Raw genomic sequence first — 27,863 nt, 5'->3', positions numbered from 1 at the left:
GATAATATCAGTCACCAGATCCAAGGACAGGTATTTTCAATGAATACCTGTCAAATAGTTTGAAGTTACAATGGGTTTATAAGAAGGGGGCATGTCAAAATACTGAATCAAGCAACTTAAAACGCAACTTGGCACTAACACTGGTCAGGGGTCTGCCATCAGAATAGCCATATCGCAGTTGCTCCAATCTGCATCAAACTTGGCAGTTGGCACAAACACTGTTCAAGGTCCATGACAATGGTCTCACTAGGGGTGGCCCCCAGAGGTGCACGTTAAGGTAGGGGTTGAAAACGCAGAGGTAAAGTCAGTAACGTTACATATCACGGCCACAAAGCACAGGCGTAAACGGCACTTCGGCATACATCATGGTCTACTTGGCCAACCTGACAAGCTAAAAACATGGAAAACTGGCGAAAATGTATGTACTGTAAGTAGAACAATGAAAGAAGACGAGCTTTCCATTCTGTGGTGTAGTTTTAATTTAGGAAGTGAAAAAGGGAGAGGATTTAAGTATAATGTTCAACATACCGTGTACAAGATGGTTACAAGCATGCTATACAGAACCACTCTTACATCTTAATTGTCCCATAGCCTACTGAAGAAATACAGTACGTTATATGGATAGCATGTAGGAATATTTGTTTGTTAGAGACAACAGATTGTTGCCATCAGGATGAGTATAGTGGCAACTATAATAGAGGTAAAGTATGTTGAGAGGTGATGATTAATGGTCTAATGGACTCATAATGGTTTAATGGACTTTAAAGAGCTAAATGTTCCATGTTCTGCCACTGATGTCAGGCAAAAATAAAGCTAATACTAAAATATCAAACTAAAAACACAGACATATAAGGCATGATAACTTAAGCAAAGCATTTTACCTGTAGCTTACTTTGCACCATTTAAACCAGGAACCCCTATTACGTAACTATGCCTTTCAATCCGGGAACCCCTTTTGGGGTACAATAGAATGTATTTATTTTTGTCATTTTTGAATAAATAAAACTTCTGCCTCAGGTTATTCATTACATGGCATAATGTACATAAATACCATATTTGCTGACATACAACAAATACCTTTCATAACATGTCAGAGTTCTGTCTGGTTATTACTTATCTCTCCACTATGAAATGGCACTGAAAAATAACTGATCCACTGTTCTTGATTACAGATGGGAGAAATGGGATACTTGTAAATTACACAAGTTACAGAAATAGTTGGAGCATGGTGAAATAACGATATCCCTTATCACCGAAAGAAGGAAATGGAGCAGGTAGTACTAGTTTCAAGCATACTGTACATTCACCAGAGATGAATTTTAAGTGCGGACAGTGAAATACATGACACAATCATGATACAGTGTAAAAATTATTTTCACCATGGTGATTTTAACAGATACACATACTTTTCGGAAATGGGTTGTTGTTGAATATTGTGATTACATGACTGCATATGCAGACATACATACGCAGGCTATAGGTTGGAAATGAAGATAACACTTGCATCAGTAGTGTAATGCATCCAGCAGCCTTCGGTAATTGATTTTATCCAGGGAAATGCATTATTCAACACAATAAGAGGGAAAGTGAAAAGGGCCATTGAAAACCAGACATACCTTACAACACCATACAGTACCTGTACCATGCAGGCTACACTGGCTTATGTGGGTACAGCTATTTAACAGTTTAAGTAAAAATCTTAAAAATACAGTAAGGAAAATACTGATGCTATTCTGTTTTTAGCTCACATCTTCGCTTTCACAGAGCAAGGCTCATTGCATGTGGTGTGAAAATCATAACCCAGTTACTTTCCCTGCTCTTACGACTCCAAATATTCCCCTTGTCAGACAACCATGTAAATTCAAAGCTACAAATCTACCACTTAGACAACACTCAGTCACACAGTCACACACACACACACACACACACACACACACACACACACACACACACACACACACACACACACACACACACACACACACACACACACACACACACACACCGCTCTCTCTCTCTCTCTCTGTCTCTACCAATGCACTTAGTAGAGTGCATTATAATAAAGTCATTAGACTTTGTTCCACATTACAGAAAAGCCACATTGGGTAATTGTCTTGCAGACAAAAAACAAAAACAAAATGACACAAGTGAAAATAAGAAAAGATAAGCTTTTTCCTTAATGTCGTAACTAGGTTACAATTTTCCTCTTTTAAAAACAGACAAGCAGATGGCTGCACTGGGAAGGGAGGAAAAAAAGATACAAATAGACCAACCACTTAGTGGCAGCTTTTCCCACGAGAGATGTGAAGGCAGGAGTCCAAATTTGGGAAGAGGCTGAGGCTTTGTCCTCCATTCCTGAAAAGCTTTTCCACAACTCTAAAGGTGGAGCGAAAGAGAGTCCTACTGTATGTGAACGGAGAAGGTGGGGTACAAAGGGCTGGTTGCTCCTCTGCTATGAGGAGACTGTGACTGGATTCAGAGAACCGTTACGATTGTAGAACTTTGAGAAGGCCTCTTCTAGAACTGATGCAAGTCGCGGCTGATCGCCCTGTGGTAGAGAGATGCAGATTGAGAGGATTTACTGTGACTCAGTTTGACTTTAACCTAGTCATGTCTTTAGCTGGAACTGGAGGGGTGTCGAGAGGTCACTTTGGTCATGATGAACTCTGCTTACCTCACTGATGAATCCCAGTTGGACCAACTCCACAGCAAGCTCCTGCACGTTCTCATCTGGGCAAGATATGGAGAGCTTATGAGATAACTACAGAGATGTCAAGGTGTCCTATTGCTGAAATAGTATTACCAGCATGTGTCAAACAGTGAAATGTCCTTGACACTAAGGCAAAAACTCAAACCACTCACCGAGGTATACCTGGATAATAAATGCATGTATATGGACGGCACTGGGCAAACATGATTCATGTAATTTCACTGATTCTGGTAAGGTAATTTGATTGGCAAAGTGGTACAGTATGTATTCCATGAGTACTGAATATACAGCAGTGGAACTAGTCTGGGCTGACTATTATATGTTGCTTAGCAATATTATTGTTGATGACGTTTTGAAAGTGCATTTGTTGGTGGTACCAAAATTTAGTCACATACATTTGTAGCGAAAGCATACAGCTTGCGGTTATCGGAAATGAGAATTCAAAAATATGTTTTAAACAAAAAATATGTTTTAAACAAAACAATATGTGAATGGGAAACAGATGGCAGCTTCCTTTCTTGGCTTGTAGTTCCAGACTCTATGTAGCACTCTGAAATTGTGTAATAGTAGTTTGCCTACGCAAAACCTGTTTGCACTATAAAAGCAATATTACTGTGATTATCCTAGAACGAGTCAGTCAGCCTGATTTACAGTACAGTACAACATATCGTCACTGTCCGTTACTTTTCAGGAAATGCAAAAATATAACTCTTGCTCTAATGGCTCCAACATACCGTAGTTATTTAGTCACAAGCTTGTGAATAGCTTGTTAGTACTTTGGTAAGTAGTACTAGTGAAAATAACGGATCAGTTGCACTTTGTGCCAAAATAGCTTATTAACGAAAAAAGTTGAAAATACTCACTTGGTAGCAAATCACAACTCAAGTGCCTGTTCAACTTATCCTCAAGCTTCAAGAGCAACGTAAGCTGAAAAGAGAAAATTACGGGTGTTATTTTTTAACTTTCACTGTGAAACAAGGTTTTTCCGACCTGTGTAGAATTAAAAATGGAATGTCATTCCCTATCTGCTGCTCATTGAGGACGTGCTTCTGTGTAAAATTCTGCAATCAGAATTGTATGTTATTATTACTAGATTAGATCAGGCCGGCGGTGGCTCAGGGGTAGTGGTCGGATGGTAACCGCAAGGTTGCCAGTTCGAAGTTCAAAGTTGTGTCCTTGTGTCCTTGAGCAAGACACTGAACCCTTAATTGCTCCTGATGTGCTGGTTGGTGCCTTGCATGGTTTCATCTGCCATTGGTGTATAAATGTGTGTGTGAATGGGTGAATGTAATGCACAATCTATGTAAAGCACCTTGGATAAAGGCGCAATATAAATGCACCATTTACCATTTAATTTTTTGCAATATGAAGCTTGTTTTTATGGCGTGGTACTGAAGAGGTCAGCCATTTAGAACGGCATTTGTCTTTATGTACATATATATATAGCATGTACGAATGAAGTCAGACTGATGACATTATTCACAAACTGCGTGCGTGCCCGGAGCTAATCTCACAAACCGCTTTTAACATACATTTTATACTTTTGAAATAGTTTACTTTAATTAATTGTATAATAATGTCTGTGATTGACCTGAAACCTTGCAAACTTGGAGTGATAATAGATATTTTATAGACAAGGTTATAGGTTAAAAGTTATAGACAAGTGACGACACAGATGACCGATGGTTACGTAAAGTCAGCGATCCACATCGGAGTCAAATCTGAGATTCACAATGTAGCCACACCATTTCTATGTGGATTTCGAGATCCTCATAATTTCTTAGTTTTCATTAGACCCAGTCTTGTTTTTGTTTCCTACAATGACCTCATGGGAGCAATTTCTGGAGGGAGGCTGACAACGAAGGAAGTTTACATTCGTAACGCAGGAGTCGTGGCCGACTGCCAGTCTGACTTGAGACTTACATGATGCTTGGCTCCCTCGTCAACTGGCTCAATATTGCATTGCATCTGAAGGACCTGAAGAGTTAAGAGAAAATGGCTCTGGGTTACCAAGCAGATTCTGATCGTTATTACCCTATTATGTGTTCACCATTATTTATTACTACTTTATAAGCGGCAGTGAATGAACAATTCAAACCGTGATAGAGTGCTAGAGTTCGTCATAAAACATTTGTTTGGTTCCATCAAGGGCTCTAATGAACAACAGGATGCAACAGACATTAAATTGCAAATAGTTTGTGCTCGGCTTACCTTCCTGGTCTCAAGTTCCGCAGGTTCTGGGGTAGGGGTTGTGACTGAAGGGGGGATTATGGGTGATTTCACTGCCTCCTGTTGAGGTTGCTGTGGACATGGCATGCCAAACGCCGTCAGAGGGTAGATTCCATTCCTGATAAGAGAAAGCCATGCAACGCAAACTTAGGACAAACTAAAGGATCTTACCTCAATGTATATATTCACACTGTGATCATTTTGCTTTTACATCACATTTGGAGTGGGGATTCCCACCCTGAGTGCGAATATGCATACATTTTAGGAGAGATATGTCCAACGTGGCTGAAGGCCAAGCTCCGCAGCTGAATCTGTCAGCAACTCCCGTTTAGAGTTTAGAAATGTTAGGAATGTAAACAAAAACTATAGAAAAATACACACATCACTTCATGGAGGTGCTGGGTTCAAAAAGTGACATATGAAAAGAGAAGGGAACCCTCACACTCGTATGCTCCAAAAGATAATATTGACGACGTTTCGAGCCAAGGCTCTTCATCTGGTCAAACTGAGTGACAAGTTTGACCAGATGAAGAGCCTTGGCTCGAAACGTCGTCAATAAAAGTTATCTTTTGGAGCATACGAGTGTGCGGGTTCCCTTCTCTTTTCAGGAATGTAAACAAAGACGCACCACCGGAAGTGGAGCGCTAAAGGCCCAACATCCGGTCTCTACATTTCTACTCATGCACCCAGCGGCAAATTCAAAGGATTCTTTCCCCCTGTTTTTTGCCAAAGGGTTCCCAGATTGAGCTAGGAGAGCCCCATTTTTAGTTAATTCTAATAGCCCACTTATACTCTATGTTAAATACTGTATATTACGGACAGAGGTCCTGTCCATACTGTGTTAATTCCAACTGTCTTTCAGCACGTTGTGTGAAAGCTTACAGATGCGAAACGTACGCATCCCTAAGGTGCAATACCGCAGGAAACCCTGAGGGCAGCAGTAATTCTCTGCAAGGCGGACACAGCAAATTGAACACAGCACAGGCGACCTAATGAAAAGAAAATTTGTATCCGTCTGTATCCAATTTGCTCAGACAATATGATGTAAAATTCTCCATTCGTTGTCAACACTAATAGCTGAATATACAGTAGGAGGGGCTGGACACCAACTAAAGATGTATTCTAGAATACTATCTAAGCATTTATGGTCAGGTAAACAGTTTATTTACGTCTATAAATAACATATGTGAGCAAGTAACAAACATACTGTACTATCAGCACAGTATAACTAGCATCTATCAGAAAATAGGCAACAAAAGAGGAATGTTAGGGTGTGAGGTGGAGTCTGAAGAGTTGAGTTTTTAACTGTGGCACTGGCAGCAAACAGGGAGTGAGTCTGCAGTCCTGATTACGAGGGGGAGTTAATTCCACATCTTTGATTGCCTTGTAGGCCATCACCAATAGGGATGGAGCTCGTTCATTTTTTATTGATGACGAGCACCGTATCGCTCAAGCTTAACGAGCAGGGTTCTTATTGAGCCCACAATCGAGCATTTTCTATTATTTTGTGGAAAGTCTTGTTCCCAGCAACAAATACCAACATAACAAAACCAAACAGTTTATAACAAACTAAATTAGCTTCCTTACCTTACATCTTCCAAGAACTTGTCCAGCTCAAGAGCAGGAAACTGGGAAAGCCTGAAAATAAATGGCGGTTAATATTGAAGAGTCAGTCAGTACTGAGTTCCAGGGTTAACTCAAATCAGACCTTTTCTCTAATTTATTGAGCACTCACACTGGAATAAATCAATTGTCAACATGCAATGTAAATAAACTAGGAGCATCACATGATATGCTCCTAGTTGCTTGAAGTTGCAAATTGTCAATCTAAGAATTTAAGCTTATTGTACAACTGGACTCATTAGAATTGCAATGATCATCAGAAACAATGCCAGAAATGTAGTCGTTTATTATCGGCACATGTTTATTTTACCAGTCGCTAATACACTATCATTCTGATTCAAAAGATATATGCATGATACTCAATACTTACTTCAGCTGAACACCTTCCTTGCCCTCAATCTCAACAATCACCAAGTTAGGGTCCATATTTTTGGTCATCTCCTCTAAAGCATTTTCTGGAATCATATCTGTAAGATAAGATAGGAGAAGATAGGATGTTTCCACAAGATTAAAGCATGGTGTCACCATTTCCAACATGTCATACTGTCACTTGTGTCACATAGGTTGTCCACACATAGATAGTCAAATAAATATCCCTAAACCACACCAAACCTCTGTCATTAAACATAAACTAAATTAAACTCTGACATTAAACTTAAACGAATAGTGCACAACATAATTTTTTATTATTCACTCACGCTGATGGCCGACGATACAATGTGCAGCCAGCAATTTTAGTAAAGGCACTTCAAACAAGGCCTGATGAAACAACAGCTCCCTGGCTGTTGGTCGCTTACTGGGGTCTACTTCCAGACACTTCTGAATGAATTCCTGGAAGTAGGGGAAAATAAATTAATAAAATATCGTACAAAAGGGATCTCTTTGTCTCACACAGCAACCAACAGGTTTTAACAGATTTAGACCCGAGGACGCATCTGTGTCACCTCATAGCTTTTAACCACAGTGCAAATCTTTGAATATATATTCTTTCACAGCGAACGTATTTAACTCAAATCTTAGCTTCTGGGTGATCTCTGGAACAACATATTTTGAGATGGGGGGGTCTGCAGCCAAATATATATAATTCTGGGAGTCCTTGACATGAAATAGCATGAGCACCACTGCTATAGAAACATAGGTTTTTCAGAAAACTGTAGAATCAGGTCTCAGGTCTAAATGGGTTAAGTGCTTAGCCCTCACCCGTTGTAGTGGGTCCTCCAGGAACTGTATGGCACTGTTTATGGCTTCTTGGGACACATAAGACGACTCTCCATTGCTCTGGATTTCCAGCACTGCCATCTAAAAACATGGGAAATTAGTTTGTAATCAAGGTGGAAGCACCAGCAGGCTGTCCAACACTTTCTTCTCCCAAACCATCAGAACCCTGAACGATCACCATATACTGTACAGTACTGCCTGCCCCCAGCCAAAAGCAACATATTGAGATGAATATCCCTTTGAATTTAGTACTGTATCTTTATTGCACTTTAAATTAAATGCATCAGAACTTTTCTTTTTTTGTTGCCCAATGCTCTCTCTCTCTACTCTCTACTACTACTACTACTTTTTCTCTCTCTATGCTTTAATGCCTTTGCCTCAATTGAATGTGTCGGTTGTTTTAAAATGTGACAAGCACCATGAGTTGCTGAGAACGACATTTTGCTCCCTTGTATACCTAGTGGTATTAAGTAACAATAAAACTGAGTCTGAATACACAGCCTGAGTAGACTTACATTTCAAAGGTATATTCCTTGGATAGGATGGATGGAAGTGTTGGAATTAAACCCAGTATGTCATAATAGAAAGCAAAGTACCATCTGTCTAAATTAAAACGTGAATGTGAATGTTCCATGCTGATAACAGAACAAGCAGAATGTCCAGTTGTGCTAAAGTGTCTAATTTATTAACAATGTGTCAGGGTCCTCAGGGATGCTACAACTCAGTCAAACAAGAGCATATCTGCATACATTTTGCTTCTCATTATGTTCAATGGATATGATTAATTGAACCTCAGAGGATTCTAATAGTTTTCAGTGTGTGAGTAATAGCTCATTAGTGATCTGGTATTCCCTCACCTCTAAGGCGCACATTCCAAACGAATAGATATCCACAGCTGTGGTGACATCCGCAACAGCTGAAAAGCAGACATGCGGATCAGTATCATTTTAGATGCCCCCACCCCACCACAAGCAGTATTTCCAAACGACGAAACAAGCAATGTACTAGTTCAGCTCTGACCTCCATACTCTGGAGCAAAAAAATGTAGGCTCTTCTGTTCTTCACGGCAGGTTTTAACGTGGTTGTTAATGGTGTCTGGTGCCACTGAAATGGAAGGTAAAGAAATTGCCATTACATTCTGGAGCAGCTAAGGCCCACTATGCATTAAGAAAAGAGGTCTGACCAGCTGATATACTGTATATTATCTGTAATGTGGCTGTAATTAAGTCATTGTCTCACAATTAATCAGTTTATTGAGAAGTTAACTATTGACAGCGGGTGCAAGGTTAAGTTCAGCTCTTGAACGCACACTGACAGAACTATGCTTCTTTATTTAACATCTTTATTTAACCAAAAAAGCTTTTGATCCATCTTTGTCAGATTATTTCATTTGTTTGACAATATTCACAATTTGCATTGTTTTTCTTCTTCTTTTCAATTGCTTACAAATTAAATTTATATTTTATGAAAGTTAGTTTTTGTTTAATATTTGTGCATCAATGTGCCCTGAGGGAACATGCTGCTTGTTTGTTTTGCACATAAGATCTATGGCATCTCTAAGATACGCATTGAAAAAGCATTTCAATGGCAGTAAATTATTAACTTTTTTGCTACAGGCATCTCTTCATTCAAAATTGTCTTTACTGGGGCTCACCTGAGCCGATTTTAATGAGGCCATTGTGTTGGATGAAGATGGTGTCACAGGTCAGGTTTCCATGAATGATGGGAGAAGATTCGCAAGAATGCAAGTAGCTAGGAACAAGAAATGGAGACCAAAGTAAAACAAAATGCTAAAACAGTGCAAGGCAAGGAACTGTTTTGTCCGCTCATCATGGTCTGATGTACTGTATTCAAACAGTCAGACACCCGTATGCTACTGACCTGAGAGCAGAAAGTATTTGTATGCACCAGCGCTTCCAGGCCTGAAAGATAATGAAATAGGTTTAAAAGATATGCTGGGTATTTCTAGTTCAATTCAACCTAATTTCAGATCCAGGAAGATCCATACGGCAATTAAAAACGCAACACAATAAAGTAACTGAAAAGAAAATACAAATACATATTACATTTCCAAATATCTCGATTGCAACTATTGTGGAATAAAGGCTTAGCAATAAAGTAATAAAGGCTTAGTAATGTCTGACACAGCTAAAAAAAAAACATGTTGGAAGTGTTACAGACAGTAGTCACAGTACATACCTTTTCATTCATGGTCTTGTGGTTTTTCTTGGTCTTTTTTAGAAACTGTTTCAGACTTCCTGAGGACATGTATTCTGTGATGAAAATTACCTGCAAATAGATAATGCATACAATATATATATAACACTACTTATAAGAGCCTGCATATTTTGTATATTAATTATACATATCGGTGAGTGTGTGTGTGTGTGTGTGTGTGTGTGTGTGTGTTATGTATAAAAAAAGAGAATCGCCTACCCTAGCTCTGTTTTCCTTCACATCAGCCCAGTACTTGTGAAACTTGACAATGTTCACATGATCCAACTGGATCAAGTTGTCAAAAACTGAATTTACCTTTTCCTGTGAGGAGAATAAAAAAAAAAAAGGTTGTGGGTAGTATGGTACATGCATTGTATAGAGGGGGTTAAGTGGCAGTGTCCACAGAAAGCATTTTTGTTTAAGCTAAAAATGCCATAGAATCATGCAGATGATGCTAGTTTTGTATCAATTAAATGTTTTGTGGATTGCAAATGTTAGTTTAAACTAGCCCTGGTACTTGGCATCTGTCTGCACATGACAGCATGCCTGTGGTTGGGTAGCTGGCTCTTGTTGAGTTGTGTTCAACATGAATTCTCAATTATGTGCGTGTGTGTGTGTGTGTGTGTGTGTGTGTGTGTGTGTGTGTGTGTGTGTGTGTGTGTGTGAGACAGAGGGTGAGACAGTTAGCTCACAAATTACAATACATAAATGGTGAAGGGAAGAAGAAATTACAAGTTAAATGTAATGTAAGCCTACATAAATGGGGCAGGGAAGAGGACATTGAGTAAAAATGTAATGTTTTAAAGCCTGTACAGTATGTTCATCAGTTGAATCAGTTGAGTTCTTCCATAAAAAAGACAACCCAAGTAAATGATGTCGTCTTGTCTGTTGAAGAATATTAGCTCACAATCCAGTGCAGAATCTATTTATTCTTTCCAGGGGGGGCCTGTGGGGCCCTGTATTGCAGTGCCCATTGAATTGAATGTTGAAGAAAAGAAACTTGCAAGTGGTTTATGCAACAAACAATCATAGTACAGCTGCTGACATCCCTGGAATGTGTTTCAGTAAATATTGAGGTAATGCATACCATCTAAAGTGTTCCGAGGCTGCCAGCAATAGGCATGATTGCAATGCATTGCATAAGGACGTTGGAACAAGAGGGAAACAAACACTTGACTTATCACAAGGTTTCTGCAAACCAGCTCTCGTACGTCGAATGTTGACATTTCAGAACCAAAAGAAAGCTGCTACATTTCCAGATGCGGATTATGTCAACTCAATCCCAGATTTTCAAGTCAAGTACTACAGTATTTGCGAAGTAGATTATAATATCCAATCCTATTGATATGCAGCTCCAACATCGTTTAATCCGCAGCACGGCCATTGCGCCACTCAGCTGTGGCACTCGCTCGGCTTATGCCTCTCTTGGTGCACACCTCACGGCCTGCTTCTGGCAATGCGCCTCCCTTAAAACGTTGAGATTCCCGATGTACCCGTGGGTTTGAAGAAAGGCACAATGTGCTTTCTGGTATAGACGGGCAGGTAGCTCATGGAGCAAGTGTTTGATCATATTGATTCACCGATCTGAGCACCTTAGTTGCATTAAACAAAACAAAGATTGTGTCAAACTTCACACAAACATCACCATTGGCCTAGAAGTGGACTCACCTCCTGCAGTTTGAAGTTCTTCCTTTCAGAGAACATAACCTCATTCCAAACCACCTCTACACCTTCCTCTGTGTCCATGGCCAAGTACGCATTATCAATTCCAGGAACATTGCGCTGATTCACCTAAAAACAAAAAATCATCAACCACTGAAACTCAGAAACAGACTCCGCCACGCAGCAGAATCAATTCAAGCCATGTACCTCTTCTCTTCGTTTCTGCCAGCGTCCGCATGGACTCTCCTCCAGAATTTCGGACTCGTCTTCACTCTCCTCTTCCTCATCCTCCGTAGCTGTTGTGGTGGGCGCAGGCTGGGTTACCATGGACACAGGGGGCGATATGGATGACACTCCTTGACTCATGAGTGCTGTTGACTCCGACTTCATGTCTTGGGCAGAGTCCAGGGCCTGCTTATTATCCCCTTCAGACATAATTTGATCTGTTTATCCTGTCCTGGCACAGCAGCCTGCTGTACACATAAAGTAAAGTAATGCACGGTCACTCACAACACAGATTCTAGATACTAAAAACATCTGTGAACAGAGACAGACGTAAGTTTCCAATTTTCTCCCCACATAAATTAAATGGAAGAAGAAAAATCAGGTTTAAAAACATACGTGGTCAACCAGGTATTATAATGAGACGATGCCAGCTCGAGCTCAGCAGACAGACAAGGACTCAGGACTGCCCTTTGGACCTTCAGTCTGGTGACACAACGCCCTGCTGCTTCTAGCTCCGGCTATAGATTATTACCACCACAGATGAAAATCATGAAACGTTGTGAAGCTTCCAACTATCATGTAACAAATTAAACGATTTTATCAACAAGATACACATTCAAGTTATTTGTCAACTGAGATCCTGCGACTATATTATCGTTGACAGCTATAAAGGATGTTAGGTAGCTCGTCGTCAAATATGGCAAACTATAGCCGATGTCTGTATTGGTTACTTACACAATTTTGCACCAGTCTTCAGCACACTTAATGAATACGTGTACAACCGCGTTTCATTCGAACTTCGCTTGAAAGGAAACAAAAACAATTAACATTACAGAATACAATAGCCTAACGCTAGCTAGACGATGATGGCGAACACAACACACACTACGCAGTGTTGCCATATTTTGTGAGAGAAATAAGCAACCAGGAAAACAAACCCAAGGTAAATAGCCGAGTGATTTTCAAAAACTCTTGAAATAAAAATGTGGAATATATTTTTTAAAACATTCTAACAACACAAATGCTCCCTTGCAAACACATTTTCATAAATATATTTGAGAACTATTGGTTTAAATAATAATTAAAATATTTAGAACTAAAAGCAAGAACAAACCCCAAAAAAACCTCCAAGCACGCACGCCTGCAACGAAACGACGACTAGACCAATCTTTACAAGTAATCTTTACAGCAAAAGAAGTCGCTTATAATAAGCCGACATGGCAACATTGTCTACGACTTCTGGGTGAGGTGACGTCACGAGCAGGCAAGGTTGCCAAGTTCGATTGGTTCTATGATATCCCCCTACATAGCGTCTGAAATTACTTGAACATTATGTTTACATTCGGCTGCTGTGGCGCTGTCCTATTGCCTCAGTGCTGAAGATCTGAGGTCGAAGGACTACGTAATTTAACAGGCATAGACTATACAAATAATACACCACTACTACAATGTGCATTATTTTACATCGACCCCCCCCCCGTGCAATATAAACTAATAGGCCTATAAATTAAATGACTCTTTATCTTTGGGTAGTATTATGATTTTTGTCTTCATTTAGCTGAAGCCATGGATTAATCAGACTATCAGAGTCACTGGTACCTCCTCCATCTAATTTTACCACTAGGTGTCAATATAGTGTAGAGCAGATACTAATAATTGTGGCACATGAAGACTATAGGGTTATGAAATCCAGTCATGAAAAAAGAGAAACTTTAATTGTGGTCGTTAAAACAGCACAGCTGATTGTGTAATATTAAATAATATTTGTAAATGTCTGATATGTTGTAACAGGGATTATAATGTAGGTAAAAGAGCTTACAATAAATAAATAGAATGTGGGTAAAACAGTACAGCAGGTATCCCCAACACTACAATGGTAATATTGAGTGGCAAAAAAAACTATTTTATGACAGCCCAATACATCCAAATAGAAAGATCTGTCTGCATTAAACGACATTAAACAATATTAAACACACTTTGACAATCCCTTTGCCATGCACTCAATTTGTTCATGCTCCTGAGCTACATCCCAGGAGTGTATGGTCACAATCACATCAATAGCCATTATAGCTATGAAAGTTTAATGTGTTGATACAGCTTCTGGTCATTCTTAATGAATGAGAGTTAATATTGAAAAGTGGTATAGATTTTGAGGCCATATTTGTCTCCCACCCTCTCTTATAAGAGGCCTATTTTTAGCCCTTGCACCAGCGAATAGCTGGCTGTGTGTGTATATGTATGTGTAGTATGTGTGTGTGTGTGTGTGTGTGTGTGTGTGTGTGTGTGTGTGTGTGTGTGTGTGTGTGTGTGTGTGTGTGTGTGTGTGTGTGTGTGTGTGTGTGTGTGTGTGTGTGTGTGTGTGTGTGTGTGGTGACAGGGTATCAGCAGTGACAGCACTCAAAAAAGGAACTAAGAGTGTCAGGGCAGAGAGAGAGGATACAGGAACTTTCTTTGGGCGGCTAGTCGTTACTCAAGCTCAAATAAGCAAGGACTCAGCAGTTTATTTGCACTGAAGAATGAATGTCAGAGATAAATGAACACACGAATAAGGTGATGGAGGTGACATACAAAGTTGAAGAAATTGTGGAGGTGACATATAAAATGGATGAAATTGTAGAAGAAATTCCGGTGAGAGAAATAGTTGAAAATGATGCAGAATTTGAACCTGACAAAGAACGTGACTACCCCCCTGTTGGTAGCAACTCTATCTACTCAGCCATTCTAAGCAGAAATGAGACTGTGAAAGATGCCAAGCGTCTTAAAACCTTTTTGGAACTACGGGACAAATATGTAAGCAAGAAGGTGCTGTTTGAAGATCCATTGTTCCCTGCAGATGACTCCTCTCTCTTCTATAGTCAGAAATTCCCAAGAAAATTTGAATGGAAACGGCCGTCGGTGAGTACCTCTGGAGTACATGGAGAGTATTCAATTGCTGTAAGGGTAGAAGGAACACTTTGTAGGCTATGCTACAAATGTAAGACTTAATACTTAAACAAACACTCTTGGTGGTTGACAAAACTCCCCATCTCCAAATTCCGGAGGGTGTGAAGGGTGTGAAGATGATATAGCTACATGTTTGTCAGCACTCAGCACATAGTTCTATTCTATCACCTTCAAGAATCACAGACAGCTGACGCTCACACAATTGACTCCTCACGGACACTGCCATGAAACTCAGCAGGGCATAAGTAGGGGATTTGGTCTAACATTGATCTCTGATAATGTCATGCTCACCAGAATGTTTATTCAGGGAAAGGAAAGGAAAGGAAAGGGAAAGCCTTGCAATTGGCACTGCCCATCCTAACTATTAGCAATGGTGCCATGGGAATAGCTAGGGGTCCAATGACTTGCTCAACTGGGAACCATTCCCACTGCTGCATCCAAGTACCACCTTTATGGTGGTAGGCTACAGCCTGGATTACAGTTTGTTGCTGAAATGTGTAGTCACATGCAGTCACAAGCCAGATACATGGCAAAGACACATGCACTGATATATAGTACATGCAAGACAGATGGACAGGCAGACATACACATGTTGGTTTTGCCAACTTCAACCATATCAAGTTTGGAGTGCAGAGGTTGTCCACAATTAGACATGTCAGGAAAACGCAAGCACCAGTCCTTTAGCTCATTAGTTATCCGACTCGCAGACCCCTTCTGAAAATATTTTGTGCCAGGGACCCACATACAAGATTTGTGTTGTTAAAATGTTTCAAAAAAATATTCCAAATGTGTCACATTCATGTGGTTATAAACTGATGCTATTATTAACTTGCGTGGAACCCTCCTCAAGGACCCCTGGGGGTCCACGCCCAGCACACCACTTTGAGAACCGTCATTTTCTTTAGCTAATGCTCTAATAATTGGTTCAGACTATGCGCAGGTTGTTATGGCCTAATGTAACCTTGTCCTCATCCAAGGGTCATTGGTTGGACACGCTAGACTCTAGAGTATGAGATTTTTATTTTACAACCCTGGCGTCTCACGATGGTTCTCATTAAGAGACGCAGGTGTCACTGCTGTGTCTCAAGTATCACTGCTGGTATGTATGTACAGTATTTGTACGTAGAATGTTCTGAGATGCTCATGGATGATGATGATGATAATAGAACACACTATTTTTTAGAGTGCCATAACGCTTGATTTATGCATCGGTGAGTTTTGTGTGACGTGTCACTGGACAATATCTTGAAGTGAAAAAAGTGTGCAAAACATTTTGTTACCGAAGCATCAGGCTTCATACGTCACTGTGTGGAATCAGATGGAATGACACCCAACCCTTACAAGCATTACTTAAACATATGTGGTCATAAATAAGGCTGACATAATCAAAGTCTGCAGTTTGTGCACTGCAGGCCATGTATCGAGAGTTATATTGCCGTGAATGAGAGATAACTATTTAAGTCCTTAATAATAAATAATCTGTGTATAACATTTCGTCACTTGGTTTCCAGTAAGTCCACTACATGGCCGTTTATCATTCTGCCCTGACAGAGGTTGGTATGAGGTCAGGTGAAGGATTCTCAGCATTTACCACAACATTATGGCTTGTTCAGGAGACTCAGAGGTCCTGACCTGTAACAGCTGCCCCTAGACTTATAGCTAATGGAGTTCCTGGTCCCAACCAAGGACTGACTAAAGAGGACGAGACGCGAAGACCGTACGGGCGATGCCATGTTGCCATGCGTTTGAAAGAAACATGCAGTGGAGACCAGGAAGTTGTACATGCACACATTTGGGCATGCACAGTGGAGACCAGGAAGTTGTACATGCACAAATTTGGGCATGTACAACTTCCTGGTCTCAACTGTGCATGTTTCTTTCCTTCCATGGAACACCATGGAGCAACATGGCGTCGCCCGTACGGTCTTCGCGTCTCGTCCTCTTTAGACAGACCTTGGTCCCAACTCCCAGGCCCCACACAGAACATGTTACTCTAACTCAGCTGCCGGGTGAAAGGTCAAGTCCTCTCCATATAAGTCATCTCATGTGCAGAGATCTGTGAATGCCGATTTAAAGCTGCATATTAGCATTTGTTTTGGTCATCTGTGATTCATTTTGTCCTTTTTCACAGGAAATCTGTGAAAATCCTGAATTCATCATAGAAGGAGCCAATAGGACAGACATATGTCAAGGAGAATTGGGTAATGTTTACAGTGCAGTGATGATTGCAAATATATTTAAATAAAGCTCAGTTACCACCAATGCAAAACTCCTCTTATGAAGGATAGGCTTCTTCTTTATACTTTTGAAAAAGCAAGAATCATGTATTGATGAGTAGACTATGGGATGTTTTCAATACGTATATAAACAGACACCATCACGATAGTATGCAGGAGAAAAGACTACTAACCAACCAGGTTATCCTTCCCAACAACAACAAAAATCCAAATACCGTATATTTCCAAATATATAGTAGCCCTGCCTCAAACAGCCACACGGTTCCTTTTAAACGCCTGGTGTCTGACAACATTTTGCGAATTAAATGCTCCGTCCAAATATTAGCCAGGGCTATTATTTGCAGGGGAGGGGGGGGACATTATTTGCAGTTTCTTCAGCCTAATTTGGGTCCACCCAGGCTATCATTTGCAGTTTCATCAGCCGAATTGGAATTTTAACCAAATAATGGCCTGGTGCAGGCCAGTACAAAAATAAATAAATGGTAAATTTGTATAAGGCCTTTATCCAAGGCGATTTACATAGATTGTGCATTACATTCACCCACACATTCATACACCTATGGTGGCGGAAACCATGCAAGGCACCAACCAGCACATCAGGAGCAATTAGGGGTTCAGTATCTTGCTCAAGGACACACGCCTTGTCCACACTAAGACCAGCATGTGTCATTTGTGTCACACTCACACACACATATACGCTGTCATATATTCTGTTTTCATTTAACTCTGAGTTTACAAATGAAACCAAATGCACCAACAAGGGTTCATTTATAGTTTTACACTCCCAGAGTTAGACACAACAAAAACAGAAACCATCCTGTTGAATGTGACAGAAAAGATTGTTCAAAATATTCTGCCAAGGCATGTACACAGAAAACGTGCTAGTGAGAAGAACATTTTCAAAATGATTTGAAATGAGAATGAGTAGTGATCTTGGTTATCTCAAGAATGATTTATATTTGGTTGTGTGCCGATATCATGCACTGACAATAGCTGATCTACAAGTTCACAATTTGTGACACACTGTAAAGCTTGTAGATCTGCTATTTTCAGTGTGTGACATAGCCCTGCAACTGCAACCAAGTATAAACCAGGCTAGGGGATTTGCACCCATGCCACAGGATTGTAATATTTGCCAAATGCATTAGCTAATACCCCTTTATAACTCCCTCAACTTGTTGACAGGTGACTGCTGGTTGCTTGCTGCCATCGCTTGTCTGACACTGAATGAGATGTTATTGTATAGAGTTATCCCTCCAGATCAGAGCTTCACCGAAAACTATGCTGGCATCTTCCACTTCCAGGTACATCAACTTGTCACTACAAACTTTACAGCTCCTCTCTTTAGTTCTTCATCAACATATTTCTAATATGGTAATGATTCCCATTAATTATGGTTTGTTAATTTGACTGATATAGGGCAGAAAATCACAGTAGTCCAGTATGTAGTCCATACATTTTAATTCCCATCAAAAGGAGACGTCATTCACTGCCGCCGTTTTTCCCTTTTCTCCATTGTACATATAGTTATTTGTATTTGATGATGATGGCATGTATGAATGTGTTAACTTAATATGCTATGTTAATGTTGATTAATTGAATACATACTGTACGTCAGAGCCAATATGGATACAAGGCCCCAGGACATTTTTGTGTTTTGTGTCCTTTTAGCCCCTTACTGTACATCTGTGCTGTTTACATTTCTGACTATTAGAGTATTCAATCAATTAGGCCCAAATCTGTCTTCTGCGTTCTGTGTCTTCACTCTTTACATTCCCTGCTGTCATCATGTCACTTGCAGTTCTGGCGGTACGGGGAATGGATTGATGTTGTTGTGGATGACCGCATCCCTACCGTCAACAACCAGCTAGTGTTTACCAAATCCTTCAGAAGGAACGAGTTCTGGAGTGCCCTCTTGGAAAAAGCATATGCCAAGTAAGTATGACTAATATTGAGGTTGAATACATAATTCTCATCATAATATTATGGTGGTGGATGTGGTGCACTTCATCATCAAGTGGCTGCAAGGGCAACTAGTCGAATATATTGAAGCCGATATTTAGATTTATTAATTTAGAGGATTTTCAATGAAAATATCAATGAATCAACATGAAATCATTCTTATAGATTAACCACTTAAACCCTGTATTAAAACCTATTTTGTCGTACCACCATATATGGCATATAAAAATAGTGAAAATAACCGATCTACAAACTCAGAATGTGTCGCAATGCGACAAGTTCTGAGCTTTTAGATCATCCATTCTTTTCACCGTTTTTGTTTAATAATAAGCAAAGGTTTGAAATGATTGTGATATCGATTTCAAGTCATATCACCCAGCACTTGTTCGCATGGTTCAGATTTCAATTAAGCTTGTCTGCTATGGCCTCATGTGAACAGACAATTGCACTCTGAATGTGACTGGTTGTTTCCTTCTCAGGTTGCATGGTACCTATGAAGCACTGAAAGGGGGAAACACCCTCGAAGCCATGGAGGACTTCACAGGGGGTGTGACGGAGTTCTTTGATTTAATAGATGCCCCCCAAGAGCTCTTCAAGATCATGAAGAAATCGCTGCAGAGAGGCTCACTGATGGGATGCTCCATTGATGTGAGTTTAGAGTTAAGAGTTGTGTTAAGCCAGTGACCCAACATTTTAGCTAAACGGAAAGAAAGATAAGACAACAGAACACACTAGATTAGAGGCCATGCCGCTTCTTACACCCATTTGGAACGAAGTTTGAAGCTAGGGGCCAAAAGTACACACAGAAAAGCGGCTTGCCCGGCGTTGCTAGAGCTATTGTGTTGACATCACATTGCCTTTCGAAATATTTACCCCAAATGTAAATGTCTTGTACGTCACCTCTGTCAGGTCCTTACTCCACAGGACATGGAAAGTCGTACTGAACAGGGACTTGTTCAAGGTCATGCCTACTCCATCATAGGTCTGGAGGAGGTACAGTAAACTGTACACAAAAGTGTGGTTTCAAGATTCTTTGCAACATGAAAATGTTTTGTTTTTTTTACAATATGCTTAAAGGGTGTTCGTGTTTTCAGTGTGATCAGGTTAAACTGGACACGAGAATTCGCCTGATTCGCTTGCGTAATCCCTGGGGTTGGGTGCTATGGAAAGGACCATGGAATGCAAAGTAAGACTTGATCAGTGACCCATTATAGTTTCTGAACATATTTATAATACATTGAAAACAGGTTTTGGTCAAATAGTATTTGTACTGTAGATAGCTCTTGGCATTTGTTCTAAGCTCCTTGGAGTGCTAGATAGATGAACAGGTGTATTTCATCACAAGGAAAATAGAAAACACACCTAGGTGTTCAAACCCTGACTGCAACAACATCTCTTATTCTGTGTCTCTCCATTGCCGACATACGAGTATGACCATTTGACCTTCAAAGGAGACCAAACTATATCGACTGTGGGCGCAGGGCTAAAAAACTAGAGGTTAAGCCTGCACACCAAGCTATGGTAAAAAGAGATAGTCAATCTTTATGCAAGATTAGTTTTGACATTGACTTGATTGTGACTCCTGCGTTGACAACAACAAAGAGGGGGGTTAGGATGTGATTGATTGATTACAGCTTTAAAACCATACTCTCCACCAGGGCAGGCTGGTTAGAATGTTGTGCAACTGGCTAATAGACTGCTAGACGCCAAGTGATCAGGGTGGGGAGTCATACCTCTACTACCACCCTCACCGTAAACACTTGAGACCCCCGTTATAAGTGTATAAATGGACTCAAATGGACCTGTATGGCTAAGAATGACAATATTTTGTATTTAGATTATTGTTTGAAGGCTACACCATCCTCAATGGGCCATATCTAATGAAGAATGAAGTGATTTATTTTTCATGCAGTGTTTAGCATGCATTCTTTTGTGGATGGTAATGTTTCTACAGTTCAAAAGAATGGGACACCCTTGCCATCGCAGAAAGGGACAACCTAAAAAAACAGACTGTTGAACAAAGTGAGTTCTGGTGAGTGAAAACCTCTGGCATTTCTCGCTTCATTGTTCCATGACCCATCTCAGACATTTTTCCACTTAATATCACTTGATATTTTTTCCCCTCTCTGATCACCTCCAGGATGTCCTTTGATGATTTCAAGAAGTACTTCACCAAGATGGAGATCTGTAACCTCACTCCAGACTCAATGGACCACGATGAAAGAGTCAGCTGGACTGTAGCCGTTAATGAAGGACGCTGGGTGAGAGGAAGTTCAGCTGGGGGCTGCAGGAACTTCCCAGGTATGACTTATCACTCACTCTTTAGCACCATCTACGATCGTCTCAAGCAGTGAGTCAGAAGACTGCTCCCACCTTGCTGTTTTACAGAAACCTTCTGGACCAACCCACAGTATCGCATGCGGTTATATGACGAAGACGATGATCCAGAAGATGAACAACAGGTGGCATGCACTGTGGTTGTGGCTCTGATGCAGAAAGGCCGCAGGAAGGAACGCAGTAAGGGTGCCAAGAACTTTACCATTGGATTTTCCATCTATCAGGTACTAAAATCCTGATTGAGGTTCACTATGGAATCCATAATTTTATGCAAATCACTGGAAGGAATAGCACTGCTCATATTTGCTTTGTCTTCATACTGTAGGTGCCACAGGAGGTAGGATCATCTGGGAGGACATCAATGTAACGATGTCAGCGCTGTCCCAATTATGACCTGTATCTTCAAGTGCCTCTTTTGTGTGTGTGTGTGTGTGTGTGCGCGCGCCGGCGTGCGCGTGTGTGTACAGTACTGTCTTTTATATTGTCTTGTGTATTGTCTAACTCATCTATCTATAAATGCACTGTTCGCCCCACCGACTTCAAATTCGACACACGTGTTCCACACCACCACAGGGAGTGCAGTGCCCGGTGTCGAGTCGGTCGGACACACAGTTGTTCAGGACCGCCCCAAAAAGGCCTCTGCCCGGGCTCTGGACAGGGCCCGTGCATAGACTCCATATTTGGGCATAAAAGGGACACAGACATAATATCTGGGTGTCGCATTTCTAAACCAATAATTTGATGACTGGCGGAAAGACGCCGCAAGTAGTCATCAAATTATTGGCTTAGGAATGCAACAAAAACTCCATGAATTCAAGGCTTCATGGGGTATGTAATTAATATTTAATTACATTCTTTAAGATGATTAAGGATTTCTAAAGAATATTGCTCCACCACCATTCGTTCCGAATGGTGAGCCACTATGTCCTGAATCAATGCCACTGCCCTATGTCCATTCCTAGATGCGTGGATGCAATCAGCACCTGCAGAAGGACTTCTTCCTATACACAGCCTCCAAGGCCAAATGTAAGAGCTACATCAACCTGCGTGAGATAACAGAACGTTTCCGCCTGCCTCCAGGGGAGTATGTCATCATTCCCACGACCTTTAAACAGCACCAGGAGGGAGAATTCATTCTCAGAGTCTTCTCTGAGAAACAGAGCAGCATCTCAGAGTAAGAATCAATAAGGGTGGAGGGGTTTGGTCATACAGTATGTGGTGTGGTTGGTATAATGTTGGATGCTGCTGTTGATCAAAAGGATGTAGAGTAGGTAGGGTAGTTAAAAAAACTATTAATGCCAGAAATTCTAGTGTGACATTTGTCTGCTTTCTCCCAGGGAAAGTGACAGTGCAGTTGGGACTGACATAACGCAGGTAATTATGGTAGATCTGTGTATTAAGGCTGCACAATATGGGCAAAATTGTATTTTAACTGGCATTTGCAATATGAGTTACAGAGAGTACAGGTCTAGTTTTTAAGTTTAAAATGTACCAAGTTTACTATTGATTAGGTCTGTTAAAAAATAAAACAGCCCCAAAATCATTCTTGCAATATGTTGCTTGCTATAATACAGATACTTACACATAGTATTGTAAAACCCTATTGTGCAGCCTACATACAGAATCTCATCATCATTCTCATCATGTCTCGACATCATCCATCTTGTCTGTCCTGTATCATGCATCCTTCACATCTCTTCCATACCTTTTCATCTCATTTTTCTCCTATCCTGTCTTATTTCACGGCCCATCAGAATGATGAGAAAGACAAAGCAAAGGTAAAGCAGAAAGAAAGCTGAATATGCTTTCTGTTGAGCTCTGCTTTTCCTGCCTCTGTCTTGTGTCATGTTGTCTTGTGCCAATGTCGGCAACAGCAGTTGCATCATTGCTTGCAGTCAGTTGCTTGCCGTTGTTGCCTTTCATCCTAATCACAATCATCCCACAACCCTCTCATTTCTTCTTCCCATATCAACCACTTCAATTTCTCATGTGTCTCCCTATTCTAGCCCATTGTGTTCGTGTCAGACAGGGCTCAAGCCAACAAAGAAATCGAGCATGATGGCGTGATTCGGGGGGAAAAGAAGAAGAAGGTAATAATGAGCAAGCGAGTAGTAGTTTGTCTAGAGTCTGCAACAGCACTGCATTAACTGTTAGAACAATGTGACCTCTGCACTCACATACCAGTACAGTAATTCAGATAACTCTCTGAGCCCGACAGGCCTGGCTGAAACTCAATCTTCACATGTCACCAGCACCTCCCCCAAGTGAACTACTTTCCAAGATTTAAAGGGCAATTGCTCCATGGTGGCCTACTTCCACCTGCTCCTTTCTCATGAATCTGTTTACATGTTCATAGTTACTGTACTGTATATCTACCCGTAGTGCTGCAACCTTCCGTTTGTATATTTTCTTTCTCACAATTCATTGTCCAATGCTCCCATTTACTGTATATATACAGTACTGTACATGGTCACTGCCAAGCCTTGGGACTGGGATTGTCTAGTGTCTACACTGTAGACACTAGACAATCACGTCTCCTTTGATAAATAGCCACTCCTTTTCACCCAACAGTAAGGATTTCACTGTGAGAGCATAACGCATGTCACATGTGGAAGAATATGCCATCCGTCCCAGTTCTTCTCCCTGCTGGGTCACTATACATTCAGTGATAGAGAACGCACTCCCCTGTAGTTTTCCCCGGGGGATGAGAGGGTGTGTGCCAATTACTCAGCCTCACCTGTGAAAGTTTACGCCAAGGTAGTGGAAAGGAGGGTCCAGATGATAGTCGAACCTCAGATTCAAGAGGAGCATGACAGGAGGGCGTGACAATTATAAGAACTCTTCGTCCATGAGTTGGAGGGTTTATATCTACAAAATCTGCCAGGAACGCCTCAGGATCCCCCAGAATTAAGTTAATGTTGACTAATGTTGCTGTGGAGAGGGAAGTCTGGAGCTCTCTGGTTTAGCCGTTGCCCCTGTGAGCCGAGTACGGATAAGTGGTTGAAGATGGATGGGCCACACCATAGATTTGCAGATGGGTAGATCTGCTACTTTTTGAATAGCTAAAGTATAACATATGGATAAAGTGGTTAAAATGCTATTAATTATGCTGGGGACCACACCAAGGACCCCTGGGGGTCCCCAGACCCCACTTTGAGAACCACTGGATTAAGGTACCCGGTATCCAATAACTTAACCAATAAAGCCCTTTACACTTCTTCGTATAGCTATGATAACATGCCCAATAGGGATGCTAGGTTGAAAGTGGTAAAAAAAAGGTGCTGAAGCTACTCCAAATGCTTAGGGTTATAGTTTAGACTTTAGACTAGTGAAAAGCATATATGAAATGGACACTTTTATTTGTTGCTAAACACTCGTATCGTTTGTTGACTTTTTTCTTTTTCAGCTAAAGATTCTCCAGCCTGTGGAAGAAACTGAAGAGGAGAAGCAGTTTAGAGCCATTTATGAGCACATTGCTGGCGAGGTGAGGAGACATGTCAAGATGGGGAAACGGAACAACACATGACAGACACTAAATTATTTAAGATTTACCTGTATATACCAGTGAGTGAGTTAATGTGAACCGTTACTTTCCCCTCGTTCAGGATATGCAGATCAACTCCAATGAGTTTAAAGTGGTCATGCAGAGAGTATTGGCAAAACGTGAGTATAGGCCTACACTGGAATAAAATGGAAAAAATTAAAAATAAGATTCCTTCACTTTCACTTATACATTTTGTGAGATGCCTACTCATGTCAGCTCTGCCTTTTCTACAGACAATCAAATACAGACAGAGGGCTTCAGCCTGGAGACGTGTCGAAGTATGATCGCACTCATGGATGTATCCTTTCATTTGATTGACAGCAGTCAGGCCACTTCTGAACCCCATGACTCGGCAGTGCTAAAATTAAGACGCAGAAATGTGTCTGATGGTCCTCAGTTTGACAGTTTAAAACCCATGACTGGGGAAATCGTTTCAAGGAAACTGACTGATTAGAACCCGGATTTATTATTTCAAAATAATAGTAAAGCCTTACAATGCCATTGGCTAGGATATTTGCATATAAATACCCCCCACAGAGGCAAAAATTCACACAACTTCACAATATAAATGTTGCCCAAAAGCATCACTGGGTCTTGCAGGGTGCTTGACCTTTTCCTGAACAGAAATGAGGTGACATTCAACGGGTCACTGAAATATTCAGCAATATACAGCAAAATGACCACCCTCTTCTACAGAATATTATCCACGTTTGTATTAATTGAAAGATTTTCGAGCAGTAGTAGTTTAACTTTATAGCATTCTACAGTTCTTGCCATAACTGAACATACCTCAGACGGACGGTACAGGAAAGCTCAATCTTCAAGAGTTTAAACACCTGTGGAAAAAGATCAAAGAGTGGCAGGTAGGACAGCATTTCATTTTTTTTAAAGAATCTCTGTTAAGGATGATACTGTACGTGAAACTTGACAGATCCCTTGTTGATGCAGACTAACCGGGTCTCATTTTATGATCCTTGCGTTAATCTCTCACAGCTGATCTTCAAACGTTATGATCCCAACAAGAAACGCTGCATCAGCAGTTTTGAGATGAGGAATGCAGTTAATGATGCAGGTTAGCACTATGGTGTTAATACAAAGTGGGAGTTTAGCAAAAAAGTGTTTTGAGGGGAAAACAGTAATTTTACATTTAAAAAATGTAAAAGTATTTACTGACTATTTATCAACTCATAACAGATATAAATGGTCAAAATGTATTTCTAATTAATACTTGGCAGATCAATGCAGTGTCCCGTTGAGATGAAGGTAGTTAACTGCTTCATTGTGTCCACATCAAGGTTTTCAGCTCAACAAACAGTTATATGACATCATTGCCATGCGCTATGCTGATGAACACCTCAATATCGACTTCGACAGCTTCATCTGTTGCTTTGTGAGATTGGAGGGCATGTTCAGTAAGTACAGACTTCAAAGAAAGCTGTGAATGCGAGAGAAACTGGTTGTATATTGTATTATACAGTAAAGATAGACTACCAAACACTTTGGCATGGACGATAGTGTAGTTTGTCATAGATGCATTAGCTATTAATGATGTGTCTTAGATTGTTTGGCACATTGTTTAGGAAATAGTTGAGGGTCAAATTTCACCCTCTTCCATTTTTTCTATTTTTTCTTCTCCCAAGTTTCCATTTCCCTGCAATATAATCATGAGATCGATGTATATAGATGAATATAAAAGTTTGTGTTGGGTTTATTACAGGGGCATTCAATGCTTTTGACAAGGATGGAGACGGCATCATCAAGCTCAATGTCCTTGAGGTACACCAGTTCCAGTTTCTCGCTCTGTATGTATATATACACACACACAAGTTTTATCATAAAATACTTAATGCCCACCTTGTTCTATTGTATTTTGCAGTGGCTCCAGTTGACCCTGTATTCATAGTTCAACTTGCCTTCTAAGACTCCCTGACCTGCCATATACTGTAGGTATATATGGCATTTGCCTACAAACAAATCCAAGGCAAGATTCAGATCTACAGTATCAAAAATGTGTTTCATGTCAATTTGAGTGGCTGGTGATTCTCTTTAACCACTTAAACCCTCTAGTCTCCGCTTTTTTCAGTCTATTTTGGGGAGAGATATGGTGTAGACTCTACAAGCTCTTTGAGCTTGTAGATCTTCTATAGATCTGATCTTTTTTGACAAATATTCCCCCCAGAACAGGGGTGCAGGGGGTTGAAAGTGTTTAACATTTTAAATAAATTATTCATATTACTGATATTGTTAAAACTAAGTGTTAATTTACTGAATGTAAATATGGTTAAACTGATACTCAGGATTGGATTGTATTATTGAAATCCCTGACTGTCGCATAGTGGAATACCGGTAGTGAAAGACCAGATGACCCACATTTATGGGTCATGAGTACTGTATGTATCTGTTTCCTTAATTTGTCCTACAAAAAAGTAAACCAAATCTAAAAAAATAAATGTTTTGTATTGTTTTGACAAAATGTCAAATGTAAGAATGCATCGGTTCAGCCACCTACAGTAGCAGCCTGACAGCGTGTCGCAGGTTCGAATTCTGATCCCGTAAACCTTTGCGTGTCACTCCCCATTTCCTGTCAGCCTACTGTCCTGTCAATAAAGGCATAACAAAAGACCCAAATAAATCAAGAGACATACAACACAACATGATGAATGTACAAACTGTTGTAGACTTTGACAGAAACACTGGCCTTTGCTCTAGCATCCGCCTTAGTCCAAAACCTCCTCTTTGCACAACATAAAGGTAGGCCTATGATCACAAAATCTAATGAGGCAGATCGCCATAACGTCTGCTCAGTGCATTCATGCCCTCTGGAGGATGAACTGTAATAATTTGAGTGAAACCATTACCTGTCCTCTAGTGCCACCCTCAGGCCAAAACCGGCAGTTTGCAGAAGATTTACCCCACTGGTTTTGGTGACACCAGTCTTTCATCTATGCCAAAATGC

The 27,863-nt window shown here is 40.6% G+C and overlaps 2 protein-coding genes across 5 annotated transcripts; one reads left to right on the top strand and one right to left on the bottom strand.

Moving 5' to 3' along the window:
• Positions 1-469: 469 nt before the first annotated feature.
• nrbp1 (nuclear receptor binding protein 1) lies at positions 470-12,760 on the bottom strand. 3 transcript variants are annotated; one of them, XM_080790534.1, is made up of 19 exons: positions 12,616-12,760; positions 12,281-12,396; positions 11,867-12,132; positions 11,666-11,788; positions 10,217-10,318; positions 9,980-10,069; positions 9,662-9,702; positions 9,435-9,532; positions 8,801-8,884; positions 8,638-8,696; positions 7,763-7,861; positions 7,261-7,393; positions 6,933-7,029; positions 6,527-6,577; positions 4,922-5,057; positions 4,634-4,687; positions 3,574-3,637; positions 2,675-2,730; positions 470-2,548 (listed from the first exon to the last, which is right to left on the bottom strand). In XM_080790534.1, the coding sequence occupies exons 3-19, from the start codon at positions 12,092-12,094 to the stop codon at positions 2,453-2,455; spliced, it is 1,611 nt and encodes a 536-aa protein (XP_080646660.1). In that variant the 5' UTR covers positions 12,095-12,132; positions 12,281-12,396; positions 12,616-12,760; the 3' UTR covers positions 470-2,452. The 3 variants fall into 3 exon arrangements, with proteins under 3 accessions (XP_080646660.1, XP_080646661.1, XP_080646662.1); XM_080790535.1 differs by having other exon boundaries at positions 12,281-12,402; positions 12,620-12,760; XM_080790536.1 differs by lacking the exon at positions 12,281-12,396 and having other exon boundaries at positions 12,620-12,760.
• Positions 12,761-14,257: 1,497 nt separating this feature from the next.
• Positions 14,258-27,357, top strand: LOC308333752 (calpain-3-like). 2 transcript variants are annotated; one of them, XM_080790225.1, is made up of 23 exons: positions 14,258-14,779; positions 16,959-17,028; positions 18,250-18,368; positions 18,866-18,999; positions 19,506-19,674; positions 19,936-20,019; positions 20,121-20,212; positions 20,981-21,058; positions 21,167-21,327; positions 21,415-21,587; positions 21,689-21,700; positions 22,326-22,537; positions 22,701-22,737; positions 23,118-23,141; positions 23,370-23,453; positions 24,770-24,847; positions 24,969-25,026; positions 25,141-25,205; positions 25,702-25,770; positions 25,901-25,979; positions 26,203-26,319; positions 26,625-26,683; positions 26,784-27,357. In XM_080790225.1, exons 1-23 carry the CDS (start codon positions 14,405-14,407, stop codon positions 26,808-26,810), a joined length of 2,376 nt encoding a protein of 791 aa, XP_080646351.1. In that variant the 5' UTR covers positions 14,258-14,404; the 3' UTR covers positions 26,811-27,357. The 2 variants fall into 2 exon arrangements, with proteins under 2 accessions (XP_080646351.1, XP_080646352.1); XM_080790226.1 differs by lacking the exon at positions 23,118-23,141.
• The last annotated feature ends 506 nt before the right edge of the window (positions 27,358-27,863 follow it).

Source organism: Protomyctophum bolini (assembly GCF_963924005.1).
Source record: "Protomyctophum bolini genome assembly, chromosome: 19".
NCBI lineage: Eukaryota > Metazoa > Chordata > Actinopteri > Myctophiformes > Myctophidae > Protomyctophum > Protomyctophum bolini.
The sequence above is the reverse complement of the archived record's forward strand: the minus strand, read 5'-3'. Positions and strand labels throughout refer to the sequence as shown.

Bases quoted from the DNA above. Each gene is read 5' to 3' on its own strand.
- LOC308333752 (XM_080790225.1), top strand. From the start codon at position 14,405: ATGTCAGAGATAAATGAACACACGAATAAGGTGATGGAGGTGACATAC. The intron at 22,538-22,700 runs GTAAGAATCAAT...GCTTTCTCCCAG, and splicing joins AAACAGAGCAGCATCTCAGA to GGAAAGTGACAGTGCAGTTG. The intron at 25,206-25,701 runs GTATCCTTTCAT...AACATACCTCAG, and splicing joins GTATGATCGCACTCATGGAT to ACGGACGGTACAGGAAAGCT.
- nrbp1 (XM_080790534.1), bottom strand. From the start codon at position 12,094: ATGTCTGAAGGGGATAATAAGCAGGCCCTGGACTCTGCCCAAGACATG. The intron at 11,789-11,866 runs GTACATGGCTTG...TTTTGTTTTTAG, and splicing joins GGCAGAAACGAAGAGAAGAG to GTGAATCAGCGCAATGTTCC. The intron at 10,070-10,216 runs GTAGGCGATTCT...ATCTATTTGCAG, and splicing joins TGAAGGAAAACAGAGCTAGG to GTAATTTTCATCACAGAATA.